Genomic DNA, 16,477 nt, shown 5'->3' with positions numbered 1-16,477 from the left:
CTCTCCTGGTGGCTTGGGCGGTACCCGGCTCCTCTGGCCCCATTCCATGTCACCCAGGCTGTCCTAGCTGCCGGCGGGAACCCAGGCCTGTCAGGAGTCAGCCCGGAAGCCCCCTCCCCCGCCCCAGGCTCCGGCCCCCACCCGGAGGTGGAGCCCAGCACGACTGTGGGCGCGTTTCACGTTTCGCCTCCCGTGGGTGACGACTTGACAGATTCTCCGCTCGTCGCTCGGCGAGTCTGAGCTTGGTTTGCTGCTGGAGATGCGCGGGCTGCCCCCAGGGTCCGTCCGTGCCTCCCGTTCTACCAACGGTGTCGGAAGTGGCGGCACAAATCCAGCAGCCGTTTATACTTGTGGCACGTGGTGGACGGCCCGGGGCCTGGGGCGGCCCAGGAGGAAGGTTTCAGGGGTGTGCCCTGTGACGGGGCTGTCCGTCCTGGGCGCAGCGAGGGCGTTTCTGACGGCGGGGGGACCAGCTCCCCTCCTGTCCCCTGCCGCTCCCTCTCCTCTGCTCCCTAAGCCGGGCCCTGGCCTGAGCGCTCTCCTGTCCCGGTAACCACGCGGCGGCGGGCACGCTCCGGCCCGGCCATCCAGGGCCGTCCCCTGGAGCTGGGCCCATTCCCGCTACTCTGCCTTTCCCAGACGGCGGGGGCTGCTTCTGGTTCGCCCTCCACTCCCTTCCGAGCCCCAAGTGCGAGCCCAACAGAGCGGGGCCCCACAAACAGGGGCTGACCACTGGGGGGTGCGCACGGGCGGGGGGCAGGGCAGGAAGGCTGGCACGGGGCACACGCAGGGGGCTGAACCTGGCCCTGGGGTCGGGGCTGCACCGAGTGGCCCAGAAACTTGCCCAAAGCTTGTGGGCCTGGAAGCCCAAGGCAGGGGCCGATTTGCATATATTTGCATCTGGTTCTCTGTGCATTTATTTATTTATTTATTTATTTGACAGACAGAGATCACAAGCAGGCAGAGAGGCAGGCGGAGAGAGAAGAGGAAGCAGGCTCCCCGCTGAGCAGAGAGCCCGATGTGGGGCTTGATCCCAGGACCCTGGGAGCATGACCTGAGCCGAAGGCAGGGGCTTCACCCACTGAGCCCGCTGCTTTTAATTTCAAGGATTTCTGTGGTTTTAATCGATGCAAGTGACCGAGTGGCCTCCCGTGCCTGCATTCAGGGCGGCACCCGGATGCGCAGACTGGCCGCCTGGGCGTGCGGCCTGCAGTGGGCTTGGGCCATGGAGGGGGTGGGTCGGTGGGGGGCAGCTCCTGGCAGACCGCACCCGCCGGTGGGGGTGTCCCCAGGTGGGCTGGGGTGGTGGCTGTGTGGCGGCCGGCCCTGGAGTCGGCCCTCCTGTCTTGGTGCCAGGCTGGCTGTGCCTGCTGCTCGCGGGCACCGAATCTAGGTCAGGCAGGCGCAGAGAGGCCGGGCCATGCAGGGGGGAGCCGCGGCAGCCCCGGGCAGGACCCAGACCTGATCACCTTGGCAGGGGGCAGGGGAATCGGGGTGGGGGTTCTGTCCTGTGGCGGGCCGAGGAGGGAGGCACGAGGCAGGGTACTGTGCCTGAGGCTGCCGCTGGAGGGGGTGACTGCGGTCTGTCGGGGGGGCCAGATGTGGGGGCGTGGCTGCGGCCCTTTAGGTGGAACCTGCCGAACCCCATCCCTCCTGCGTCCTGGGGCCTTCGTTCCCTGCCCCCCCCCCCCCCGTCATCGCCCAAGGCATCACATCCTTGCCTCCTCCCACTGGGTCAATCTGTGGCTCCAGGACCCTGGCCGCCTTCTGCTTTGCATGGGGACTGGGGCCGGTCCCTAGCACTGGGGCTGGGGCTTCCCTCCTGCCCTGGCGACCGTCTGGATGCTGTGGGGGCGATGACCACCCAGGCCAGTGGGCCTCTGCCTTCCCCACTGTCCCCCTGTCTCCGTGGACGCCAGGTCCATCGGGTGTCACGGCTTTGCCGTCCTTGGGCCTGGGAGTGCCGAGCTGCGTGCAGGCTGCCTGCTGGCTCCTCTGGGCTCGCGGAACCACAGTGTGGATGTGTGCCCTGCTCTGGGGCCGGCATGGGGGTGTGGGGGCACACGGTGGTGCTGGGGGCACACCGGGGTGCTGGGGGTGCACGGGGGTGCTGAGGGCACACGGGGGTGCGGGGGCAGTAGAGGCTCCAGGCTTCGGGCAGTGCCTCTGCCACCTGGGCCCTGTGCCTGAGCATCTGTCCGGGTCTGGGACTTGCTTGGGTTTGTTTTTTCCAGCCATCTTCCCAGACGCCCCCTTTGGAACTCACGCCTGGGGTCAGGGCCTGGGGCCTGGCTTTGGGTCTGTCTCTGCTTGGCTATGAGCCCTGGGCAAGACCCCTGTGCCTCAGTTTCCCTCTCTGAAAAGCAAAGGAGTTGAACCTCTGGTTCAGGTGGCCTCTGGGGGCCCTTCTGCCTCGGGCGTTCTAAGGGGCAGCGTGGCGACATACAGAGACCCTCACCGTGCCCCGGGTCTCCCCCGGGCTGGTGGGGTTTTGGGGGGGCCCACCTGGGGCTGGGCGGTAGCTTTACTGCGACAGGTCAGTGGGGAAGCGTCTCCTTGGAGACTCGTGTAGGACGGGAGTCCAAAGACGAAATCCGAGGGCCCCGTGGAGGTGTCTGCGGCTGCGGATCGGCTCCATCCCGCTCGCGGGGAGGCGACTGCTCCCGCTTTCCGGAGAGGTGACTCTGAGAGGGGCTGCATCACCTCCCTCGGGCTCCTGGTGGAGAGCAGGCTTCAGGGCGCGGCGGGGCGCTGCGGGGGGTTGGGGGGGCTAGGGGCCTGACTTCTGTCCTCGCCAGCGGAGGCAGAGCTCGACGGGCGCGCCGAAGGGCCTGGGTGCCCAGCACGGTACATGGTCACGGGATGGGTCTGGAACGTGGAGTCGGACCCCCAGGGTCAGCTCCATTGGCAAGGCTCACCCCGCGAGGAGAGGGGCTTGGCTGACCCCGATGGGGCCGCAGCTGTAGCTGTCGAGAGCAGCCGGCAGGTGGCTGCCTGCTGGGGAGCCCAGTCCCTGAGCATGGCACAGATGAGGAACCGAGGCACGAAGGGGAACGGACTTTGCCACTTACGGGCCTGGCTGGGAGCCCAGGGCTCCAGGCCCGTGGTCAGGGCTGGCCCCCGTGTGTCCCTGTGTCGGGGCACAGCATGGTCTTCTGGCCAAGTTTGGGATCCAGAGGACGGACGCAGCTGCATCTCATGGCCAGATCCTGCGTTGCAGACGCCCCGCCCGGTGCTCAAGGTCTGGAAGGCCGAGAACTCAGACCTGGGGTGGGGGGGAGATGACCCCTGGGGTGCTTTGACCCGCAGGCCTCCTGCGCTGGATGTCTAGGCCTGGGCTCTGGCCCTAGAGCTGAGGAAGCCCCACCCTTGCAACCCTAGGCAGGAGCAAAGCCCCCTGCACGACCCTGGGGCCCCAGGCAGGGAGTGGGTGCTGGCAGGTGGCAGGGAGGCAGGGAGACGGGGAGGGGGGAGGGGGCGGGCTGTGGCAGCTCGGGGCAGGGCCGCTTCCCCAGCATGAGCTCCCCACCCCCACCTTAAGAGAGCAGGGCTGGGGGGGGGCAGGCTCGCTCCCCCACACCTGGCAGTTTCTTTCTTCCTGTCCCCCTCTTCACACAAGAAGATGATGAAGCTCCTGGGGGGTCTGGCAAGCCCTTGTTCCAGACGTGCGTCCCCACCCACTGCCAGCCAGGCCAAATGCTCTCAAAGACAGAATTTTGCTTAAATGCCCAGAAAGGAGATTTAGGAGATCAGAATCTTAAGCAAATTTATTTATTTATTTATTTATTTATTTATTTATTTGACAGAGAGAGATCACAAGTAGGCAGAGAGGCAGGCAGAGAGAGAGGAGGAAGCAGGGTCCCTGCGGAGCAGAGAGCCCGATGCGGGGCTCGATCCCAGGACCCTGAGATCATGACCTGAGCCGAAGGCAGCGGCTTAATCCACTGAGCCACGCAGGCGCCCCCAGAATCTTAAGCAAATTAACACCTGTGGCAGGCGGCTTTTAATCGCCGCTGCTGGTAATCACCACCCGCCCCGCCCCTTGAGGGAAACCAGCTCGGAGGCTGCGCGGGGGCGGCTGGCCAAGCCGATGGATTATTCATCGGAACCTGAGCTTGAACCAGAACCTCCTTCTGTCCACTCCGGGGAGCCGGCCCCTTCCCCGGGGACCCTGTGTCTGTGTACTCCTCTCCATCACCCACTCTCCCTTCTGTCTCTTCTCCTTTTTCCTGTCGCTCCCTGCCTCAGTTTCCCCCCTTCTGAGACTTTGGGGACTGCATGAGGGGATTTGCAAAGCCAGGGAGCCGGACTGGCCTCTCCCTCCTTCGCTCCCTGGCTTCAGGCACCATGGCTTGGCCTGGTCCCCTCCTCTTAGCCTGACAGACCCCTCCTCAGCCTTTCCCACTCAGCCGTAGGACCTCCTCCCACTGCGGCCAGCAGAGAACCCCAGTCACACTTGGTGCCAGGGGGAGGACGCTGCCTCTCCCTTTGGGGTCTGTGCCAGCCCAGTGGCCCCAGGCCCAGGGACCCTGACTGTGCTCAGGGAACATGTGACTCATGTGGGCACGAGGGTCACCATGTCAGATTCAGGAAGGCAGCTCCCCAGAACCCAGGCAGCGGCCCCTTCGACCGGAGGGCCAGGGTTCCACCAGCGGCAGCAGAGGAAGAAAAGCTGCCCCTTTAAGGGAGCCCACAGCAGCCCGGTGGCCTTCCCTGGACAGGACCCAGGGGCTGGTGGTGACAGCTCATGTGTCTCACCCCTGCACTCCTGGGGGCCTGGCCTGGCAGGGGACAGTCACACCCGGGGCGGGAGCTCAGGGAGCTCCGAGGAGCCCCCGGTCCTCCTGCTCTGGCCTGTTGCCTGAGGCCGCCCCAACCCAGTCTCCCAGATCTCCATAAACCTCCCCAGGCCACCCTCATGGCTCTGGGTAGAAGCGGCAGCTTTCAAAACAGCACCCGAGGGACGAGGGACGAAAGTCTCTCCCGTTGATGTGGGAAACGTTATTTCTCCTGGATGCTGGACGTAGCAGGTTGAATCAGGCAGGCGGGTGCCCGCTCAGGATGGGGCTTGGATGCCGAGGGGCTGGGCTGGGGCCTGGACCCTCAAGGTCGTCACCATCCTGCACCCGGACCTGGACCAGGCAGCCCGGGAAGTGTCTCCCTCACCATCCCTGAAGCCCTGGTCATTCTTGGAGACCCTCCTTGGAGAGAACTAGCCCTTGGGGTCTGGGGGAGGCTGTCCGTAGTGATCTGAGGGACCCTGTGGTCTTGGGGGGCCGCCAACCAGAGGGCATTTTGTTCCCGAGGGGAGAGAGCTGCTGCCCTCTGGTAGGAGGTCGGCACGGCTGAGCCCCGCCCGCCCCCCACCCCACCCCCAGCCGTCGAGCCCACTGAGACACCCCCCCAACCCAGCTCCTACTTCCTCCCGTGCCCACCGCTGGGCTGGGCTCTGAAGGGTTAAGGAAGGCGGGGCTCCGGCGGGAGGGGCGGTCCTGGCAGCAGCGGCGGGCTCTGGCGCTCGCTGATCCCTGATCGGCCATGGGCGCCCGCTCAGGCGCAGGGACACTCGGGGCCAGTACACCACCTGCGCCCCCTTGGGCCACGCCGGTATTGGTGGGGGTGGTACCTGTGGGCCATGGAAGAGCCGGGGGACCCCGGTGGGCTCAGCCGGGACAAAGGTAAGAGGGAGCAGCAGGGACTCAAGGAAGGAGGCTGAGACGACCCTGCAGGCAGCAAGGGTCAGGTGCGGAACCGCCCGTCGGTGACCCACTGCGCCCACTAGGGCAGGGCTTGACCCCTCCCCCAGGGGCCTCCGGAACAGTCCCATTCCCACAACACCTGCACATCCCCCTGCCCCCCACCACCCTCCACGGGGCTGGCTTCTCTGCCAAAAGTGGAGACAATCCCGATGGACGGGGGGAGGAGGAGCCCCAGCCGAGCTGACAGTCTCCTGACCTCAGTCTGCCCCTATGGGATACCAGCCTCAGTGGGGGAAGGGGGGTTGTCGATCTGGGGTATTCTGACCTGTGTGGCCCTGGGGACTCGCCTGGTCCAGCCCCCTCCGGCCCCACTCATCCAGCGCAGCAGGGCGGCCCTGAACCTTGTCAGCACCATGGACAGGTCAGCGGCGGCTTTTCCCAGAGGGGTCGCCTGTTTCCGCCTTCCTGGGGCCCTCAGGGTTCCAGCCCTGGCGCCCCAGTGGGAGTTTCTTGCTGAGATCTGATACTCTGTCCTGACCTGGGGCCCGGCACTACTTTGGGCAGACAGCGGGGATCCACCGGGGACACAGCCCCGAGCTGCCATCACCAGGGCACTTGGTTGCCCCTGGTCAGGCCCTGTCCTTGTGGGGACCAGATGGGGCAGGGCTTCTCGGGGCCAGCTGTCAGTCTGCCCCAGGGCAGCACTTGCTCTGGGCTGGAGTGGGGGAGAAGCAGAGGGAAGGGGGTCAGAGCCACAGCTGTAGCCGGAGTGACCCCAGGCAGATGCAGAGGGACTTCCTGATTAAGGGCTGAGACCCCAAGGGGAGTACAGCTTGCCTTCTGGCTGGCTGTCTGGGTCCCGGTTGTTCTGGACCCAGTGTGTCCTGCCCTCTGATTGGTGCGGACATAGGGGAGGGACTGCATGGCCGTGGAGAGCATGTGTGGGAGCGGGGGACATCACTGCCGGCTGGACCGAGGGCACGTCTCCTGCAGGTGCCTTCGGGGAGCTTTGTGGCCACAGGCAAGGCACCAGCCCTCTCGGAGTCTCTTGTGCCAGAGAGGGACAGCATGGAGGTGCCTTCGTAGGGCGGCTGTGGGCAGAGTATGTCCAGTCTGTGTGGATGGTTCGGGAATGCCTGTCCCCACCACACCCCCCTCCCTCCCTGCGATGCCTTCTGTGAGTGGAGGACAGGATGGCAGGTGGAGATGGGGCTGTGTGCTTGGGTCGCTCACAGCTGAGCCCACCCGATGACCGCAGACCCCCATGCCAGTGTGGGGCAGGGCTTCCATGGCGGGTGGTCCCTGGGGAGAGGCCGGCCTGGCACATTCCTGCCTGCCTGACCCGTAGAGAGTTCTGTGGAATCAGCACCCGGCCTTGGTCAGAACCCCGGGGTGCAGGGCTGGGACTGGCCGCTCCCAGGGCCCAGGGGGGTCGGACACACTCAGGGTGCAGCCAGCGAAGGAAGGGCCCTGGTCTGGAGTGAGGGGGAGGGCGGCAGCCGCAGGGGCAGATGTGAGGCCCCGCTTCGTGCCCCCATCTGGGAGGGGGAGACGTGTGGCATGGCCGTGGTCTGTGGGGGTGAGTGTGCTGCCCCCCCCTCCCGGGGAGGACAGTCTCAAATGAACAGCTGAGGACAGAGCAGACGGGCGGGCGTCTTGGGTCCGGCTCCATCTGTCCCGCTAATGAGCTGGGGGCGGGGCTTCCTCGCTCCTGGCACCTTCTCCTGGAAAGCCAGTGGATGGGCCCTGCGGGGAGGCGCCCCTCTCCTGGGGCAGGGGTCTGTGAAGGGGTGCAGAGGGCCCTCTCGGGTGCAGAGGCCAGCTCCACGCTCCGTGAGGGCTCTCGGGGGTAGAGGCATCAAGACGGGATGAGTAATCAGAAGTATCTTTTCCTTCCTGGGACGTAGCCTCCAGTAGACGTGGGTTTCTGCTGGCTGGCTGGACTTCCTGTGTGGGAAAGGCCGGTGGAGACGGGGCTGTGGGCCCCTCGGGCAGGGAGACAGACACCCTTTCCAGGATAGCATGGATTTTTTCTGGCTCTTGGAGAGCTGGAGGGGAAGGAAGCTGCCCACTGGGCAGGCTCCAGTGGGCCTCCAAACCAGCCAGGGGCAGCCTGCCCTGCAGGACCCCAGGCTGGGGCTTCGTGCGCCCGACAGTCAGTTATAGAGAGAAGGAAGCCGCTGTGAGTCCACAGGAGTCCTGGCGGTCTCGGTCCACATGGATCAGAAGTCACCCTGGTCCAGGCAGGCCCCAGTCAGCGGAGCTACTGACCTTTGGAAACTCCCCTGTGGTTCAAGCTGTGGGTGGATGTGACCGCGGGGCGGGTGCAGGTGGCCCTGGCTGAGCTCCCTCCCAGCTCCATGGTGGGCATGTTGGGGAGCAGGGCCCAGGGGAGTCAGGGTGATGTCCAGGGAGGGCCTGGTCCAGCCCACGCAGGGGAGTGGGCTGGGGGTCCTGCACGGCTGTTTCCGGACAGTCCTCAAGGTGCCCGAGGCCCCCGGGCTGTCGAGGAAGCTGCCCTGGCCAGGAAGAGCCACCGGGCCCGGGGAGGAGTCCACAGGCTCAGGCTTCTTCTGTTCCCTGTCGGCTCCCGTGGCTCTGTGCCTGCTCCTCCGGCGGCCGTCCAGCCCCGCCAGCTGCCGCCTGCCTCCCGCGCAGGCCCAGGTGGGTGTGGGGTGGGGATGGGGCCTGCTGGCCAATGCGGGGGGGGACCCCCTCCCTCAACCTGCAGGAGTTTCCTCTCCTCCCAGCAGGTGGGCCCAATTCCATCTGGTGACTTTTCAGGAACATGCCCCCACCCCCAGAGCCGCTGCGAGCCTGTCTCTCCTTCCCCGGCCACCGCCGGGGGCTCCCCGGGGCTGATCCCTCACACAAAGCCCACAAAGCTGGGTGCCTGCCTCCGGGGAGCCCTGGCCGAGGAGGGTGTGTATGGCCAGATGCCCCCTCCCAGTTCCTGGCCAGGTCAGTGCCCGGGTGCTGAGGGCTAGGGCCGGGGAACACGCCAGCCAGGGCACCTGGGAAGGCAGGACGCCGTGGACGGGCTATTTACAGAGTCCCCTCCGCACACGACTCTCCCACGTGATTACGGCCACCACTGCAGCTGAGCTGGGGGCTGCCGAGACGGGAGGGGGCAGGACTCTGAGAAGGCCCCTTCGTGAGGCTGGTGTGAGCAGGTCCTGGGCTCTGCTGGGCAGGCAGAGGAAAGTGGGATGTTGGGACCCCACTGTGCTGAAGACCCCGGGTCCCCACGGTGCCCCGCAGCCTTGGTGACAGTGTGGCGGTGCAGTGCGTGGCCAGGGCCTTCTCCGGTGGGAGGGCACTGGGCACGGGACTCCGTCTTGTCCACTGCCCACGGCTGCAGGAGCCCGGGCCATCTGTGGACCGCTCGTCCGTCACATAGGGAGTTCCCGCTGGCCTTCCCTCAGGCCCGGTCCCTGAAGGAGCTCGTGTCACCAGCTAGGAAGGGGCCATGTGGCTGCTGTCCCTGCCCGGAAGCATGAGCTTCCAGGGGCCTCTGAGGGCAGAAGGTCCAGGCCTGGGCTGGTCAGTCGGTGTGGTGGGGGGCACAGAGCCGCTGGAGCACATGCCCCGCACACACGCGCCCCACCGCCCACACACTCGCTGCCCGGGCTCCCCGGGGTCCACATGCCCGGGCGGGAGAGGGCGGGGTCGGCCAGAAGCCGTGCAAAGGGGCAGAGCAACTTCGGACCGGTCTGCCCCCGGGACTCCCTCCCGACTCCTCGTCCTGAGCTTGGTGGTGCTGTGGGTCCGGGCCCCCCGCCCACAAGGCTCTCGGGCTCCTGCGGGAAGGCCGAGTGCCTGCCCCATGGGGAGGCGCCGTGGGAGGAAGAAAGGCCCATCGTGGTGGTGGGGGGCGGTGTCTGGCACGGGCCTCCCCCTCTGCTTCTCCGCTGCCCCCGGCCCCCAGGCCTCCTCCAGGCTTGTCTGGGGCCTGCCCAGGGCCTTGCCAACCTGGCTGACCGTCCCCTGGGCTCCCCCGGGCCGGCACTGGCTCCGTGGCCCTGGGCACCGGGTGCCGTCATCCTGGAGTCCTGCCGGGTGGTGGCGGGACTTGAGGGAGTGACTCCCGGTCCCTGATAACATAAAAATAGTCGGGAGGAGGCGCCCAGACGCGCAGGGGGAGGGGCACGGGCTGCTCCTCAGACGTTTAAATAATCTCCACCATATGTGTGTGGGCCTGTCCCTCCCTCCTGCCAGGCACTGCCCGGCGCTGGGGCCTGTCCCCGTGGGTGCGCGCGGGCGCCGGGTGCGGCGGCTGGGCCTGCTGACCTCTTCCTCTCCCTCCCAGCGCACAGTTGGGCGCCTCCTGCCTGCGTAGCTCAGGGCGCCGATGGGCGCTGAGGACCCTGCGGAGGGTGCGGCCGCTCAGGCAGGGGGGCTGGCGGGGTGGGGGCGCTCAGGGAGGTGGGAGGCGTCACCCCTCTCCTGGCCCCGGGTGCATTCGCTGGAGGTGGGGGCAGGCGAGCAAGGCCCGCGGCACCTGCCCTGGCTGCCTGTGCGCACCCACCCGGGACGACGTCGAGCGTCGCTTGTGGGTTTTGCTGGGAGAGTGCGTTGCTTTTCCGGCCTTCCCAGGGAGGAGGCGGAGATGCTGACCGCCCCCAGCCTCTTGCTGCCTCCTGTGTGGGGACGGGGTCAGCGTCTGCGCTTACGGCCAAGCCAGCGGTGGCCCAGCTCAGCCGGGGTCGCTCTCCCCTTGGAGCAGCTGCAGCCAGGGTCCTGTGGCTACTGCAGGGAGAGAGGAGGGACGGGCTGAGGGGATCTGCTGCCAGTTAGGGAGACTGAGGCACAGAGACGGGGCCGCCCTCAGAGTCCGCTTCCCGGCGACTGCCCAGGGTGGGCGTCCGGGGCAGCGGTTCAGCCATGGGCCCCTGCGGTCTAGAGTGTCACTGTGGGCCGGAGGCCCCTGGGAAGGTGGCCCTGCCTGTTCCTCCGTCTGGGCTGGGCACACCCCAGGACCAGCCTCCACGAGGACCGCCCTGTAGGTGCCGGCTCCGCCCGGTGGTGACCAAGCCCGAGACGGCTGCACGGCCATGCCGGGTGCTGGCGCCTCTCACCCCCTGGGGCTGGCTTGGTGGTCTTGGTACTGGGGGCCCAGCCGCCCACTTCTGAGGGTCTGATAGGAGCCTGCCCCAGGTAGCACAGGGCCAGAGCAGGACAGGACGGGGTGGTCCTGCCCCAGAGGGCCCTGGGGGTCTGGAGGCATGCAGATCGGCGTGTGTGGTCTTATCAGGCAGCTGTGAGGATCCCGGAGAGAACGGCTGAGCTTCCGGGACTGAGAACCCATGGAGAGCTGTGTGGGGCGGGCCTGAGGAGGAGAGGGCGTGAGGGAGCCCTGCTGCCCCTTCCTGGCCAGGGCTGCTGGCCCCCCGCTGCCCCCGCTGCCCCCGCTGCCCCGGCCTGTGCCTGTCGGACAGGTGTGCGCTGTCTCGAGGGCCCGGAGGCCACACCTGCTGGCCCTGCGGGGGCTGGCGACTGGGACTGAGCCCGGCATGGACCGAGGCTGGGGTCATTGTGCTTGGGGTGGCTGGTGCTCGCAGGGGAAGGCGGGGTGGGAGCCGGGCCAGGTGCTGGGTAGAGAGTGAGTCCATCCTGGGCCCTGCTGTGGCCTCCTTGTTGGGCCGGGCTGGGCTCTTGTTCCCCTGGGTGTGGGCCCAGATCTGTTCCCAGGGGTTTTCTCAGGGGACCCTGAGGGAGCAGGTGGGGACTGTCAGGGGCCATATGTAGACTTGGGGGTTGGCATGGCCCCCCTGCCCTGTGCTTGGCTCTCCTGGGTGCTGCTGTCCCTTCTTTTGAGAGCAAGTGCTCAGCTCTTGCTGTGGGGAGGGTGGGAAAGGAGGGAACTTGCTCCTGATTAGGGGACGGATGGGGCCATCAGGGCTCGGGGCCTGTCCTGGGTTCAAGCCCAGCCTGGCAGTCACCTGGGGGCGTGGCCTTTGCACGTATCCAGCGTGCTCAGCTGCAGTGTGGGGTAACATGGGCACCCCCAGAGCCGGGAGCTCCCCCACGGTGTCTGTCCTATGGCCCCAGAGGACCCCGGCTCTACGTCCCCCACCTCACGGAGTCTCAGAGCGGGGGTGGGGCGACCGGGGCCCCCGGGTGCCAGACGGCCTTCTCTGGCAGAGCCCTGCGTCAGGCTGGGTTAGCGGGACCTTCCTCTGGCTGGGCGGCGGATGACCACGCCCTTGGGGGGGCTGAGGAGGACTTAGGGTGTCTGGGGTGCAGGGGCTGGACCCACTCAACCTGTGCCCCCAAGCGCACCCCTACACGGGCAGATCAGGGCACCCGAGCTCCCCTGGCTGAGGGCAGGAGACCACTGACCAGCTGGTGGCTGAGAGCGCAGGGGCATGACCTAGGATGACAGGTGTGGCTGGCTTGGGGGGGGCCAGGAGGTGGGCCCCCCCAGAGTGGGACCAGGCATGGGGGAGAAGAGAGGAGCGGAGCAGGGGTAGCCTGGGTGTGAAGAGCTGTAGGCTCTGAGGCAGGAGGGTATGGCCCGTGTCGGGGAGGGACAGCCGATGGAATGGGGGCAGTGACCCAGGACAAGCAGGTGGCAGGGGGCCTGTCCTAGTCCGGGCCTTGTGTCTGGTCGGCACATGGGCAAGCGGGTCTTCCCTGGGCTGGGGTCTCTCCCCAAGGCCGGGTCTGTCATGAGGAGGCCCAGAGCAGCCCAGTCTCTGGGCTGGACTCAGTGGTGAACGCACCCAGGGCCGTGGGCTGCCACAGCCCAGTGGGTTCGGGCTTGGGGCCGGTCCTTGGAACTGAGGCCGCACACCCAGGGGCCTGGAGCTGGGTGGGGGCGGGAGCAAGAGTGCCAGACCCAGCCCCGGGGCCCCTCCCTCCCTTCATGCTCAGCTCCGGATGGTCCACAGAGGGCTAGGGCTTGGGGACAGGATGTTGCTCCTCCTGTCCCATTTACCCCCTCCCCTGGGGACTGTGGGAGTCCCTCAGAGTCCCCGGCAAGTGCAAGACATGTGGGGTGGGGAGTAGGGACCCCTCCTGGGGCTTAGGCCAGAATGGGGCAAGGACGGCAGCCTTCGCGTCCAGCACGGGGAGGACGGTGAGCAGCGGTGGTTGGTCCCAGGCGGACGGTCCCCCCAGGACTTACAGCCGTGTTCTTCAGGTCCCCAGGGTGACCACGTCTGTCTTGGCTGTCCCTGCTTGGCCAGGACGTGGGGACTGGTGGCCTGGGTCCTCGCTGACGCTGCTGGCTGCCTACTGCCCTCCTGGTCTCCAGCTGGGTGTTCCCTTGGCCTAAATCCTCTGGCCAGCTGGGCTGGACCTGGGCTGGATTAGCACAGGGGATTGGGCAGCGGCTGGGCGGGGCGGGCAGAGGTGCAGCGGCCCCCTTGCCCTCAGACTCCAGGCGCCGCTTCTTCGGGGATCCTTTTGTGGCCCCGCGGGGTGGGCAGGCTGGCCTAGGGGTCCCGTCGGACCGTGGCGGGTAGTTGGGCCAATGCCAGATGTGTCCGGGAGCAGCCCCGGGGGGCCTCGAAGGAAGGGCTGTCAGGAAGAGGAGGCAGAAGAGAGGAGGGGGCCCGTGGGGACTCTGTGACCCCTGCCATTCCCTGACCTGCTGCCCAGGTGGGGTGGGGGATGCAGGCCCTCTCTGGCCTCCAGGAGCCACCCTGGCTGTTGTCCCAGCGTGTCGGTCCCCGGGCCGTCTGACCCCAGCCGGCCCCGGGGGAGCGGTGTCCTGGCTGGCGGAGGCCCTCCTCTGGGTCGGAGTGTGACCGTGTCCCCACCGTGGCAGCTCGGCCCACTAGGTAAGGGGGCAGCCCTGCTTGGCCGTGGGGTGCTTGCCCAGCGAGCCCCACCCAGCCCCCCAGCCCCTGGGGTCAGGAGGGTGGGGGCCGCTCCCGGGGGTGTGAACCGTAGTCTCCTACCCCTCGGGTCTCCCTCTGGGAGACTCCCGCGGCGCCTGCCCCGACCACCCCTCCCCCTTCCTGGGGCCTAGAGGCTGCAGGCCCAGCAGGCAGTGGGGAGGAAGAGGGCTCAGGGGCAGGGAGCGCCTGGGGGCAGGACCCTGGCCGGGCAGGGGGCGGCTCTGCAGCTTTCTCTGGGGGGGGGTCCCTGGCACTCTGGGGGGCGGTGCACCTTCAGCCCCAGTGGGGTAGAAGCCCTGCGTGCAGGACACGAGCCGTCGGCGGGTCGGGACACCCCTTAGCGATGTGAGACTCAGCTGTGTGCGGGCAGAGGCCTGCCCGGCTATGACAGGAAGACTGCATATCTGTTTTGACGGGGCTCTGTGCCCCCTGGGTCTCTGCTCCAGCCGAAAGACGAAAGACGGGGCCTGGTCCAGGGGCTGCCTTCCAGAACCTGCTCTGGGCCTCTAGGCTGCAGCTCCCAGGCCCTGCCTCGTCTCTCTGCTCCGCTGCCCCTACCAGCCCCGCCTGTGTCCTCACCCACCCGTGTCCCCATGGAGCCGGGCCTCCCCGCGGCCGTCTCCCACCACCCTGCAGTGCAGGGTCAGGGATTGGCTTCCTCTAGGGGGTCCTGCCCGACTGGGCTCCCCGGCGGGCGGTATCCCCACAACACGCCAGCCGAGGGTCCCTCACTGGGTGGGTCTCATGGGGTTGATTCCTTGGTGCTTTAACAGTTGGTAGCCTGAGGCCTGGCTTTCTCTAAGTAGGTGTGAGAGGGCGGGGCCGGGGGAACAACGGACCCCATCCCTGGGCCTCTCTCCAGCCCCAGGGGGCTGCTGGTCTGGCCGGGAGCCCCCCGAGCCCGGGACCGGAGAGACATGCAGGCTGCAGACAGGAGGCCAGGCAGACCGAGGAGCGGGGAGAGGGGAGGGGCGCTGGGGGACGGGTTTGCGTTCTGGAGCTGAAATCTGGTGCCGTCCCCCCCGCCCCAGTGCAAGACTTGGCCTCACAGGGTCCCCTCTGGGCCCCCAGGGGTCAACTGCGCCGAGTCACCCCTGCCTCCCGGAGGAGGGCGGCTTTCCTGAAGGCCACGGGAAGGGGGTACAGGCTCTCAGGAGAGCCCCCGGCCTGCCAGCTGCCCGCCAGGGACCTCCCTGTGCCCGGCACAGAGGCCACACTGCATGGCAGCCCCGGAGAGGGCGTCGTAGACTTTGGGGTTGTGGTGTCACTGCGGCCGGCAGGGTGTGGGCAAATGGCCAGAGCAAAGGAAAGCAAAGCCGTGGCGGACCTGGGCCCCGCCTGTGTCCACAGCTGGCCCAGGCTCATGATGGAGGCAGCAGCCGCCAGGCTGGGCAGCCCCAGTCTCTCGGGTGGGCTCCGTGGGCCCGGAGGTGGGCGTGTGGGTGGTCTCTGCACCCCTGAAGCTCGTGGGGGGCCCAGCGCTCACAGTGTCCCGTCTATCTCTGCGTCCCCCGTCTGTCTGTCACATCCGTCTGTCTCCGTGTCGTCCGTCTGTCGGCCATGTCCGCGGACGTCCAGTGGAAAGATGCATGAGCGCCATGCAGGCGGGAACCCAGATGGTCAAGCTCCGGGGCAGCTCCAAGGGCCTGGTCCGCTTCTACTTCCTGGACGAGCATCGCTCCTGCATCCGTTGGCGACCGTCGCGCAAAAATGAGAAGGCCAAGAGTGAGCGGGGGCGCTGGGGGGAGGGGCGCGGGGTGGGGGCAGCTGCGGGCAGCTGGGAGGGCAGCAAGGTCCGGGGCTCTGCAAGTCTCCAGGGGGCTCTGGGCCTGGCACATGGGTCCAGTGGACTTGGAGCTTTGAGGGGACCTTGGATGCCAGGTAGGGAGGGGTCGGAGCCCAGTGCCCTTCAGGGCCCTGGCCTTGTTCCTGCCTGGCAGAGCCCTCGAGGACTCTGGGGACCGGCTGCCCTTTCCTGGGTGGGATCTGGGATGGGCTGAGGGGCAAAAGGAGCTTCCGTCGAGCTGAGGGACGAGACCTCCCGGAAATACAGAGAGCGCCCCCGGCTGGGCACACCAAGGGCCAGGCGTCTGTGCCCGGGGTTAGCTCAGGCAGCCTGGGGCCAGGAGGGGTCCTGAGCTGGGAGGGTCTGTGCAGGGGAGGGGAGGGCATGGTTGATCTCCGAGCACGGCATGGCAGGAGCCAGGCTGAGAGGCAGGAAGGGACACGTTAGAGCCCGCACGGGCCGGGAGAGACCCAGGGGAGCCAGGGCCAGGCCTCAGCCCAGCAGTTGCCAAGGGCACTGTCGCTGCCGTGGGGCCTGGGAGAGAGCCGGGCTGTGGAGGCCCCTGGAGGGCATCCTGGAGGAGAGGCCCGGCACTGCCCTCCGGGCCCGGAGGGGTGGGGATGCAGTGCGCACCGGGGCTCCTCCTTGCACGCGGCACTGTTCCCTGTACCGGGTTCGAGTGCGAGGTGGGCCGTCACCGCACAACAGGGCGACTTCACGCCCAGCTGAGCACGGGAGAAAGCACAGAGGACGGAGAGAGACGGGACAGTAGATGGGGTCACAGAGAGGGTGACAGGGCAGAGCCTGGCCGGAGGGGAGGGGAGGCTGACGGCACAGCTTAGAGCTGTCCCCGGCCAGGAGGGAGGAATGTGGGGCAACTGGTCCCTGACCGTCACCCTCCCGGGCCGGGGTCTCAGAACCCCCACCCCTGCCAGGCACACGCACGCACCGAGGGCGCTGGAGAAGGGGAGTAGGCAGCCCCCCCGGTGGGCAGGCATGCCTGGGAGCTCAGGGAGTGGGAGCAGGGGACAGGGGGTGAGCCCACCCTTCACCCCTCACCGCACTGACGGGGCTGCCCCGCCATCCTTGCCCTGGGCAGGATGACCCCCCGCAGAAGGGCATAGCGCCCGCCGGGTAGAGCGGCA

General features: G+C 67.7%; 1 protein-coding gene across 4 annotated transcripts in view; it reads left to right on the top strand.

Annotated features, from left to right (window-relative positions):
* The window catches only part of PLCH2 (phospholipase C eta 2), a 51,630-nt gene that overhangs the window by 12,849 nt on the left and 22,304 nt on the right, over positions 1-16,477 (top strand). For 2 of the 4 annotated variants that reach the window (XM_046012399.1, XM_046010453.1), the window contains exons 1-2: positions 5,550-5,678; positions 15,125-15,271. In XM_046012399.1, the coding sequence (XP_045868355.1) occupies positions 5,636-5,678; positions 15,125-15,271 (190 nt within the window). In that variant the 5' untranslated portion in view covers positions 5,550-5,635. Of the gene's footprint in view, positions 1-5,549; positions 5,679-9,989; positions 10,076-15,124; positions 15,272-16,477 lie in introns of those variants that run through there. The other 2 variants (XM_046011701.1, XM_046010884.1) reach the window with 2 other exon arrangements.

Source organism: Meles meles, chromosome 1, assembly GCF_922984935.1.
Source record: "Meles meles chromosome 1, mMelMel3.1 paternal haplotype, whole genome shotgun sequence".
Classification (NCBI taxonomy): domain Eukaryota; kingdom Metazoa; phylum Chordata; class Mammalia; order Carnivora; family Mustelidae; genus Meles; species Meles meles.
This window is presented reverse-complemented; position numbering and strand designations above follow the sequence as displayed.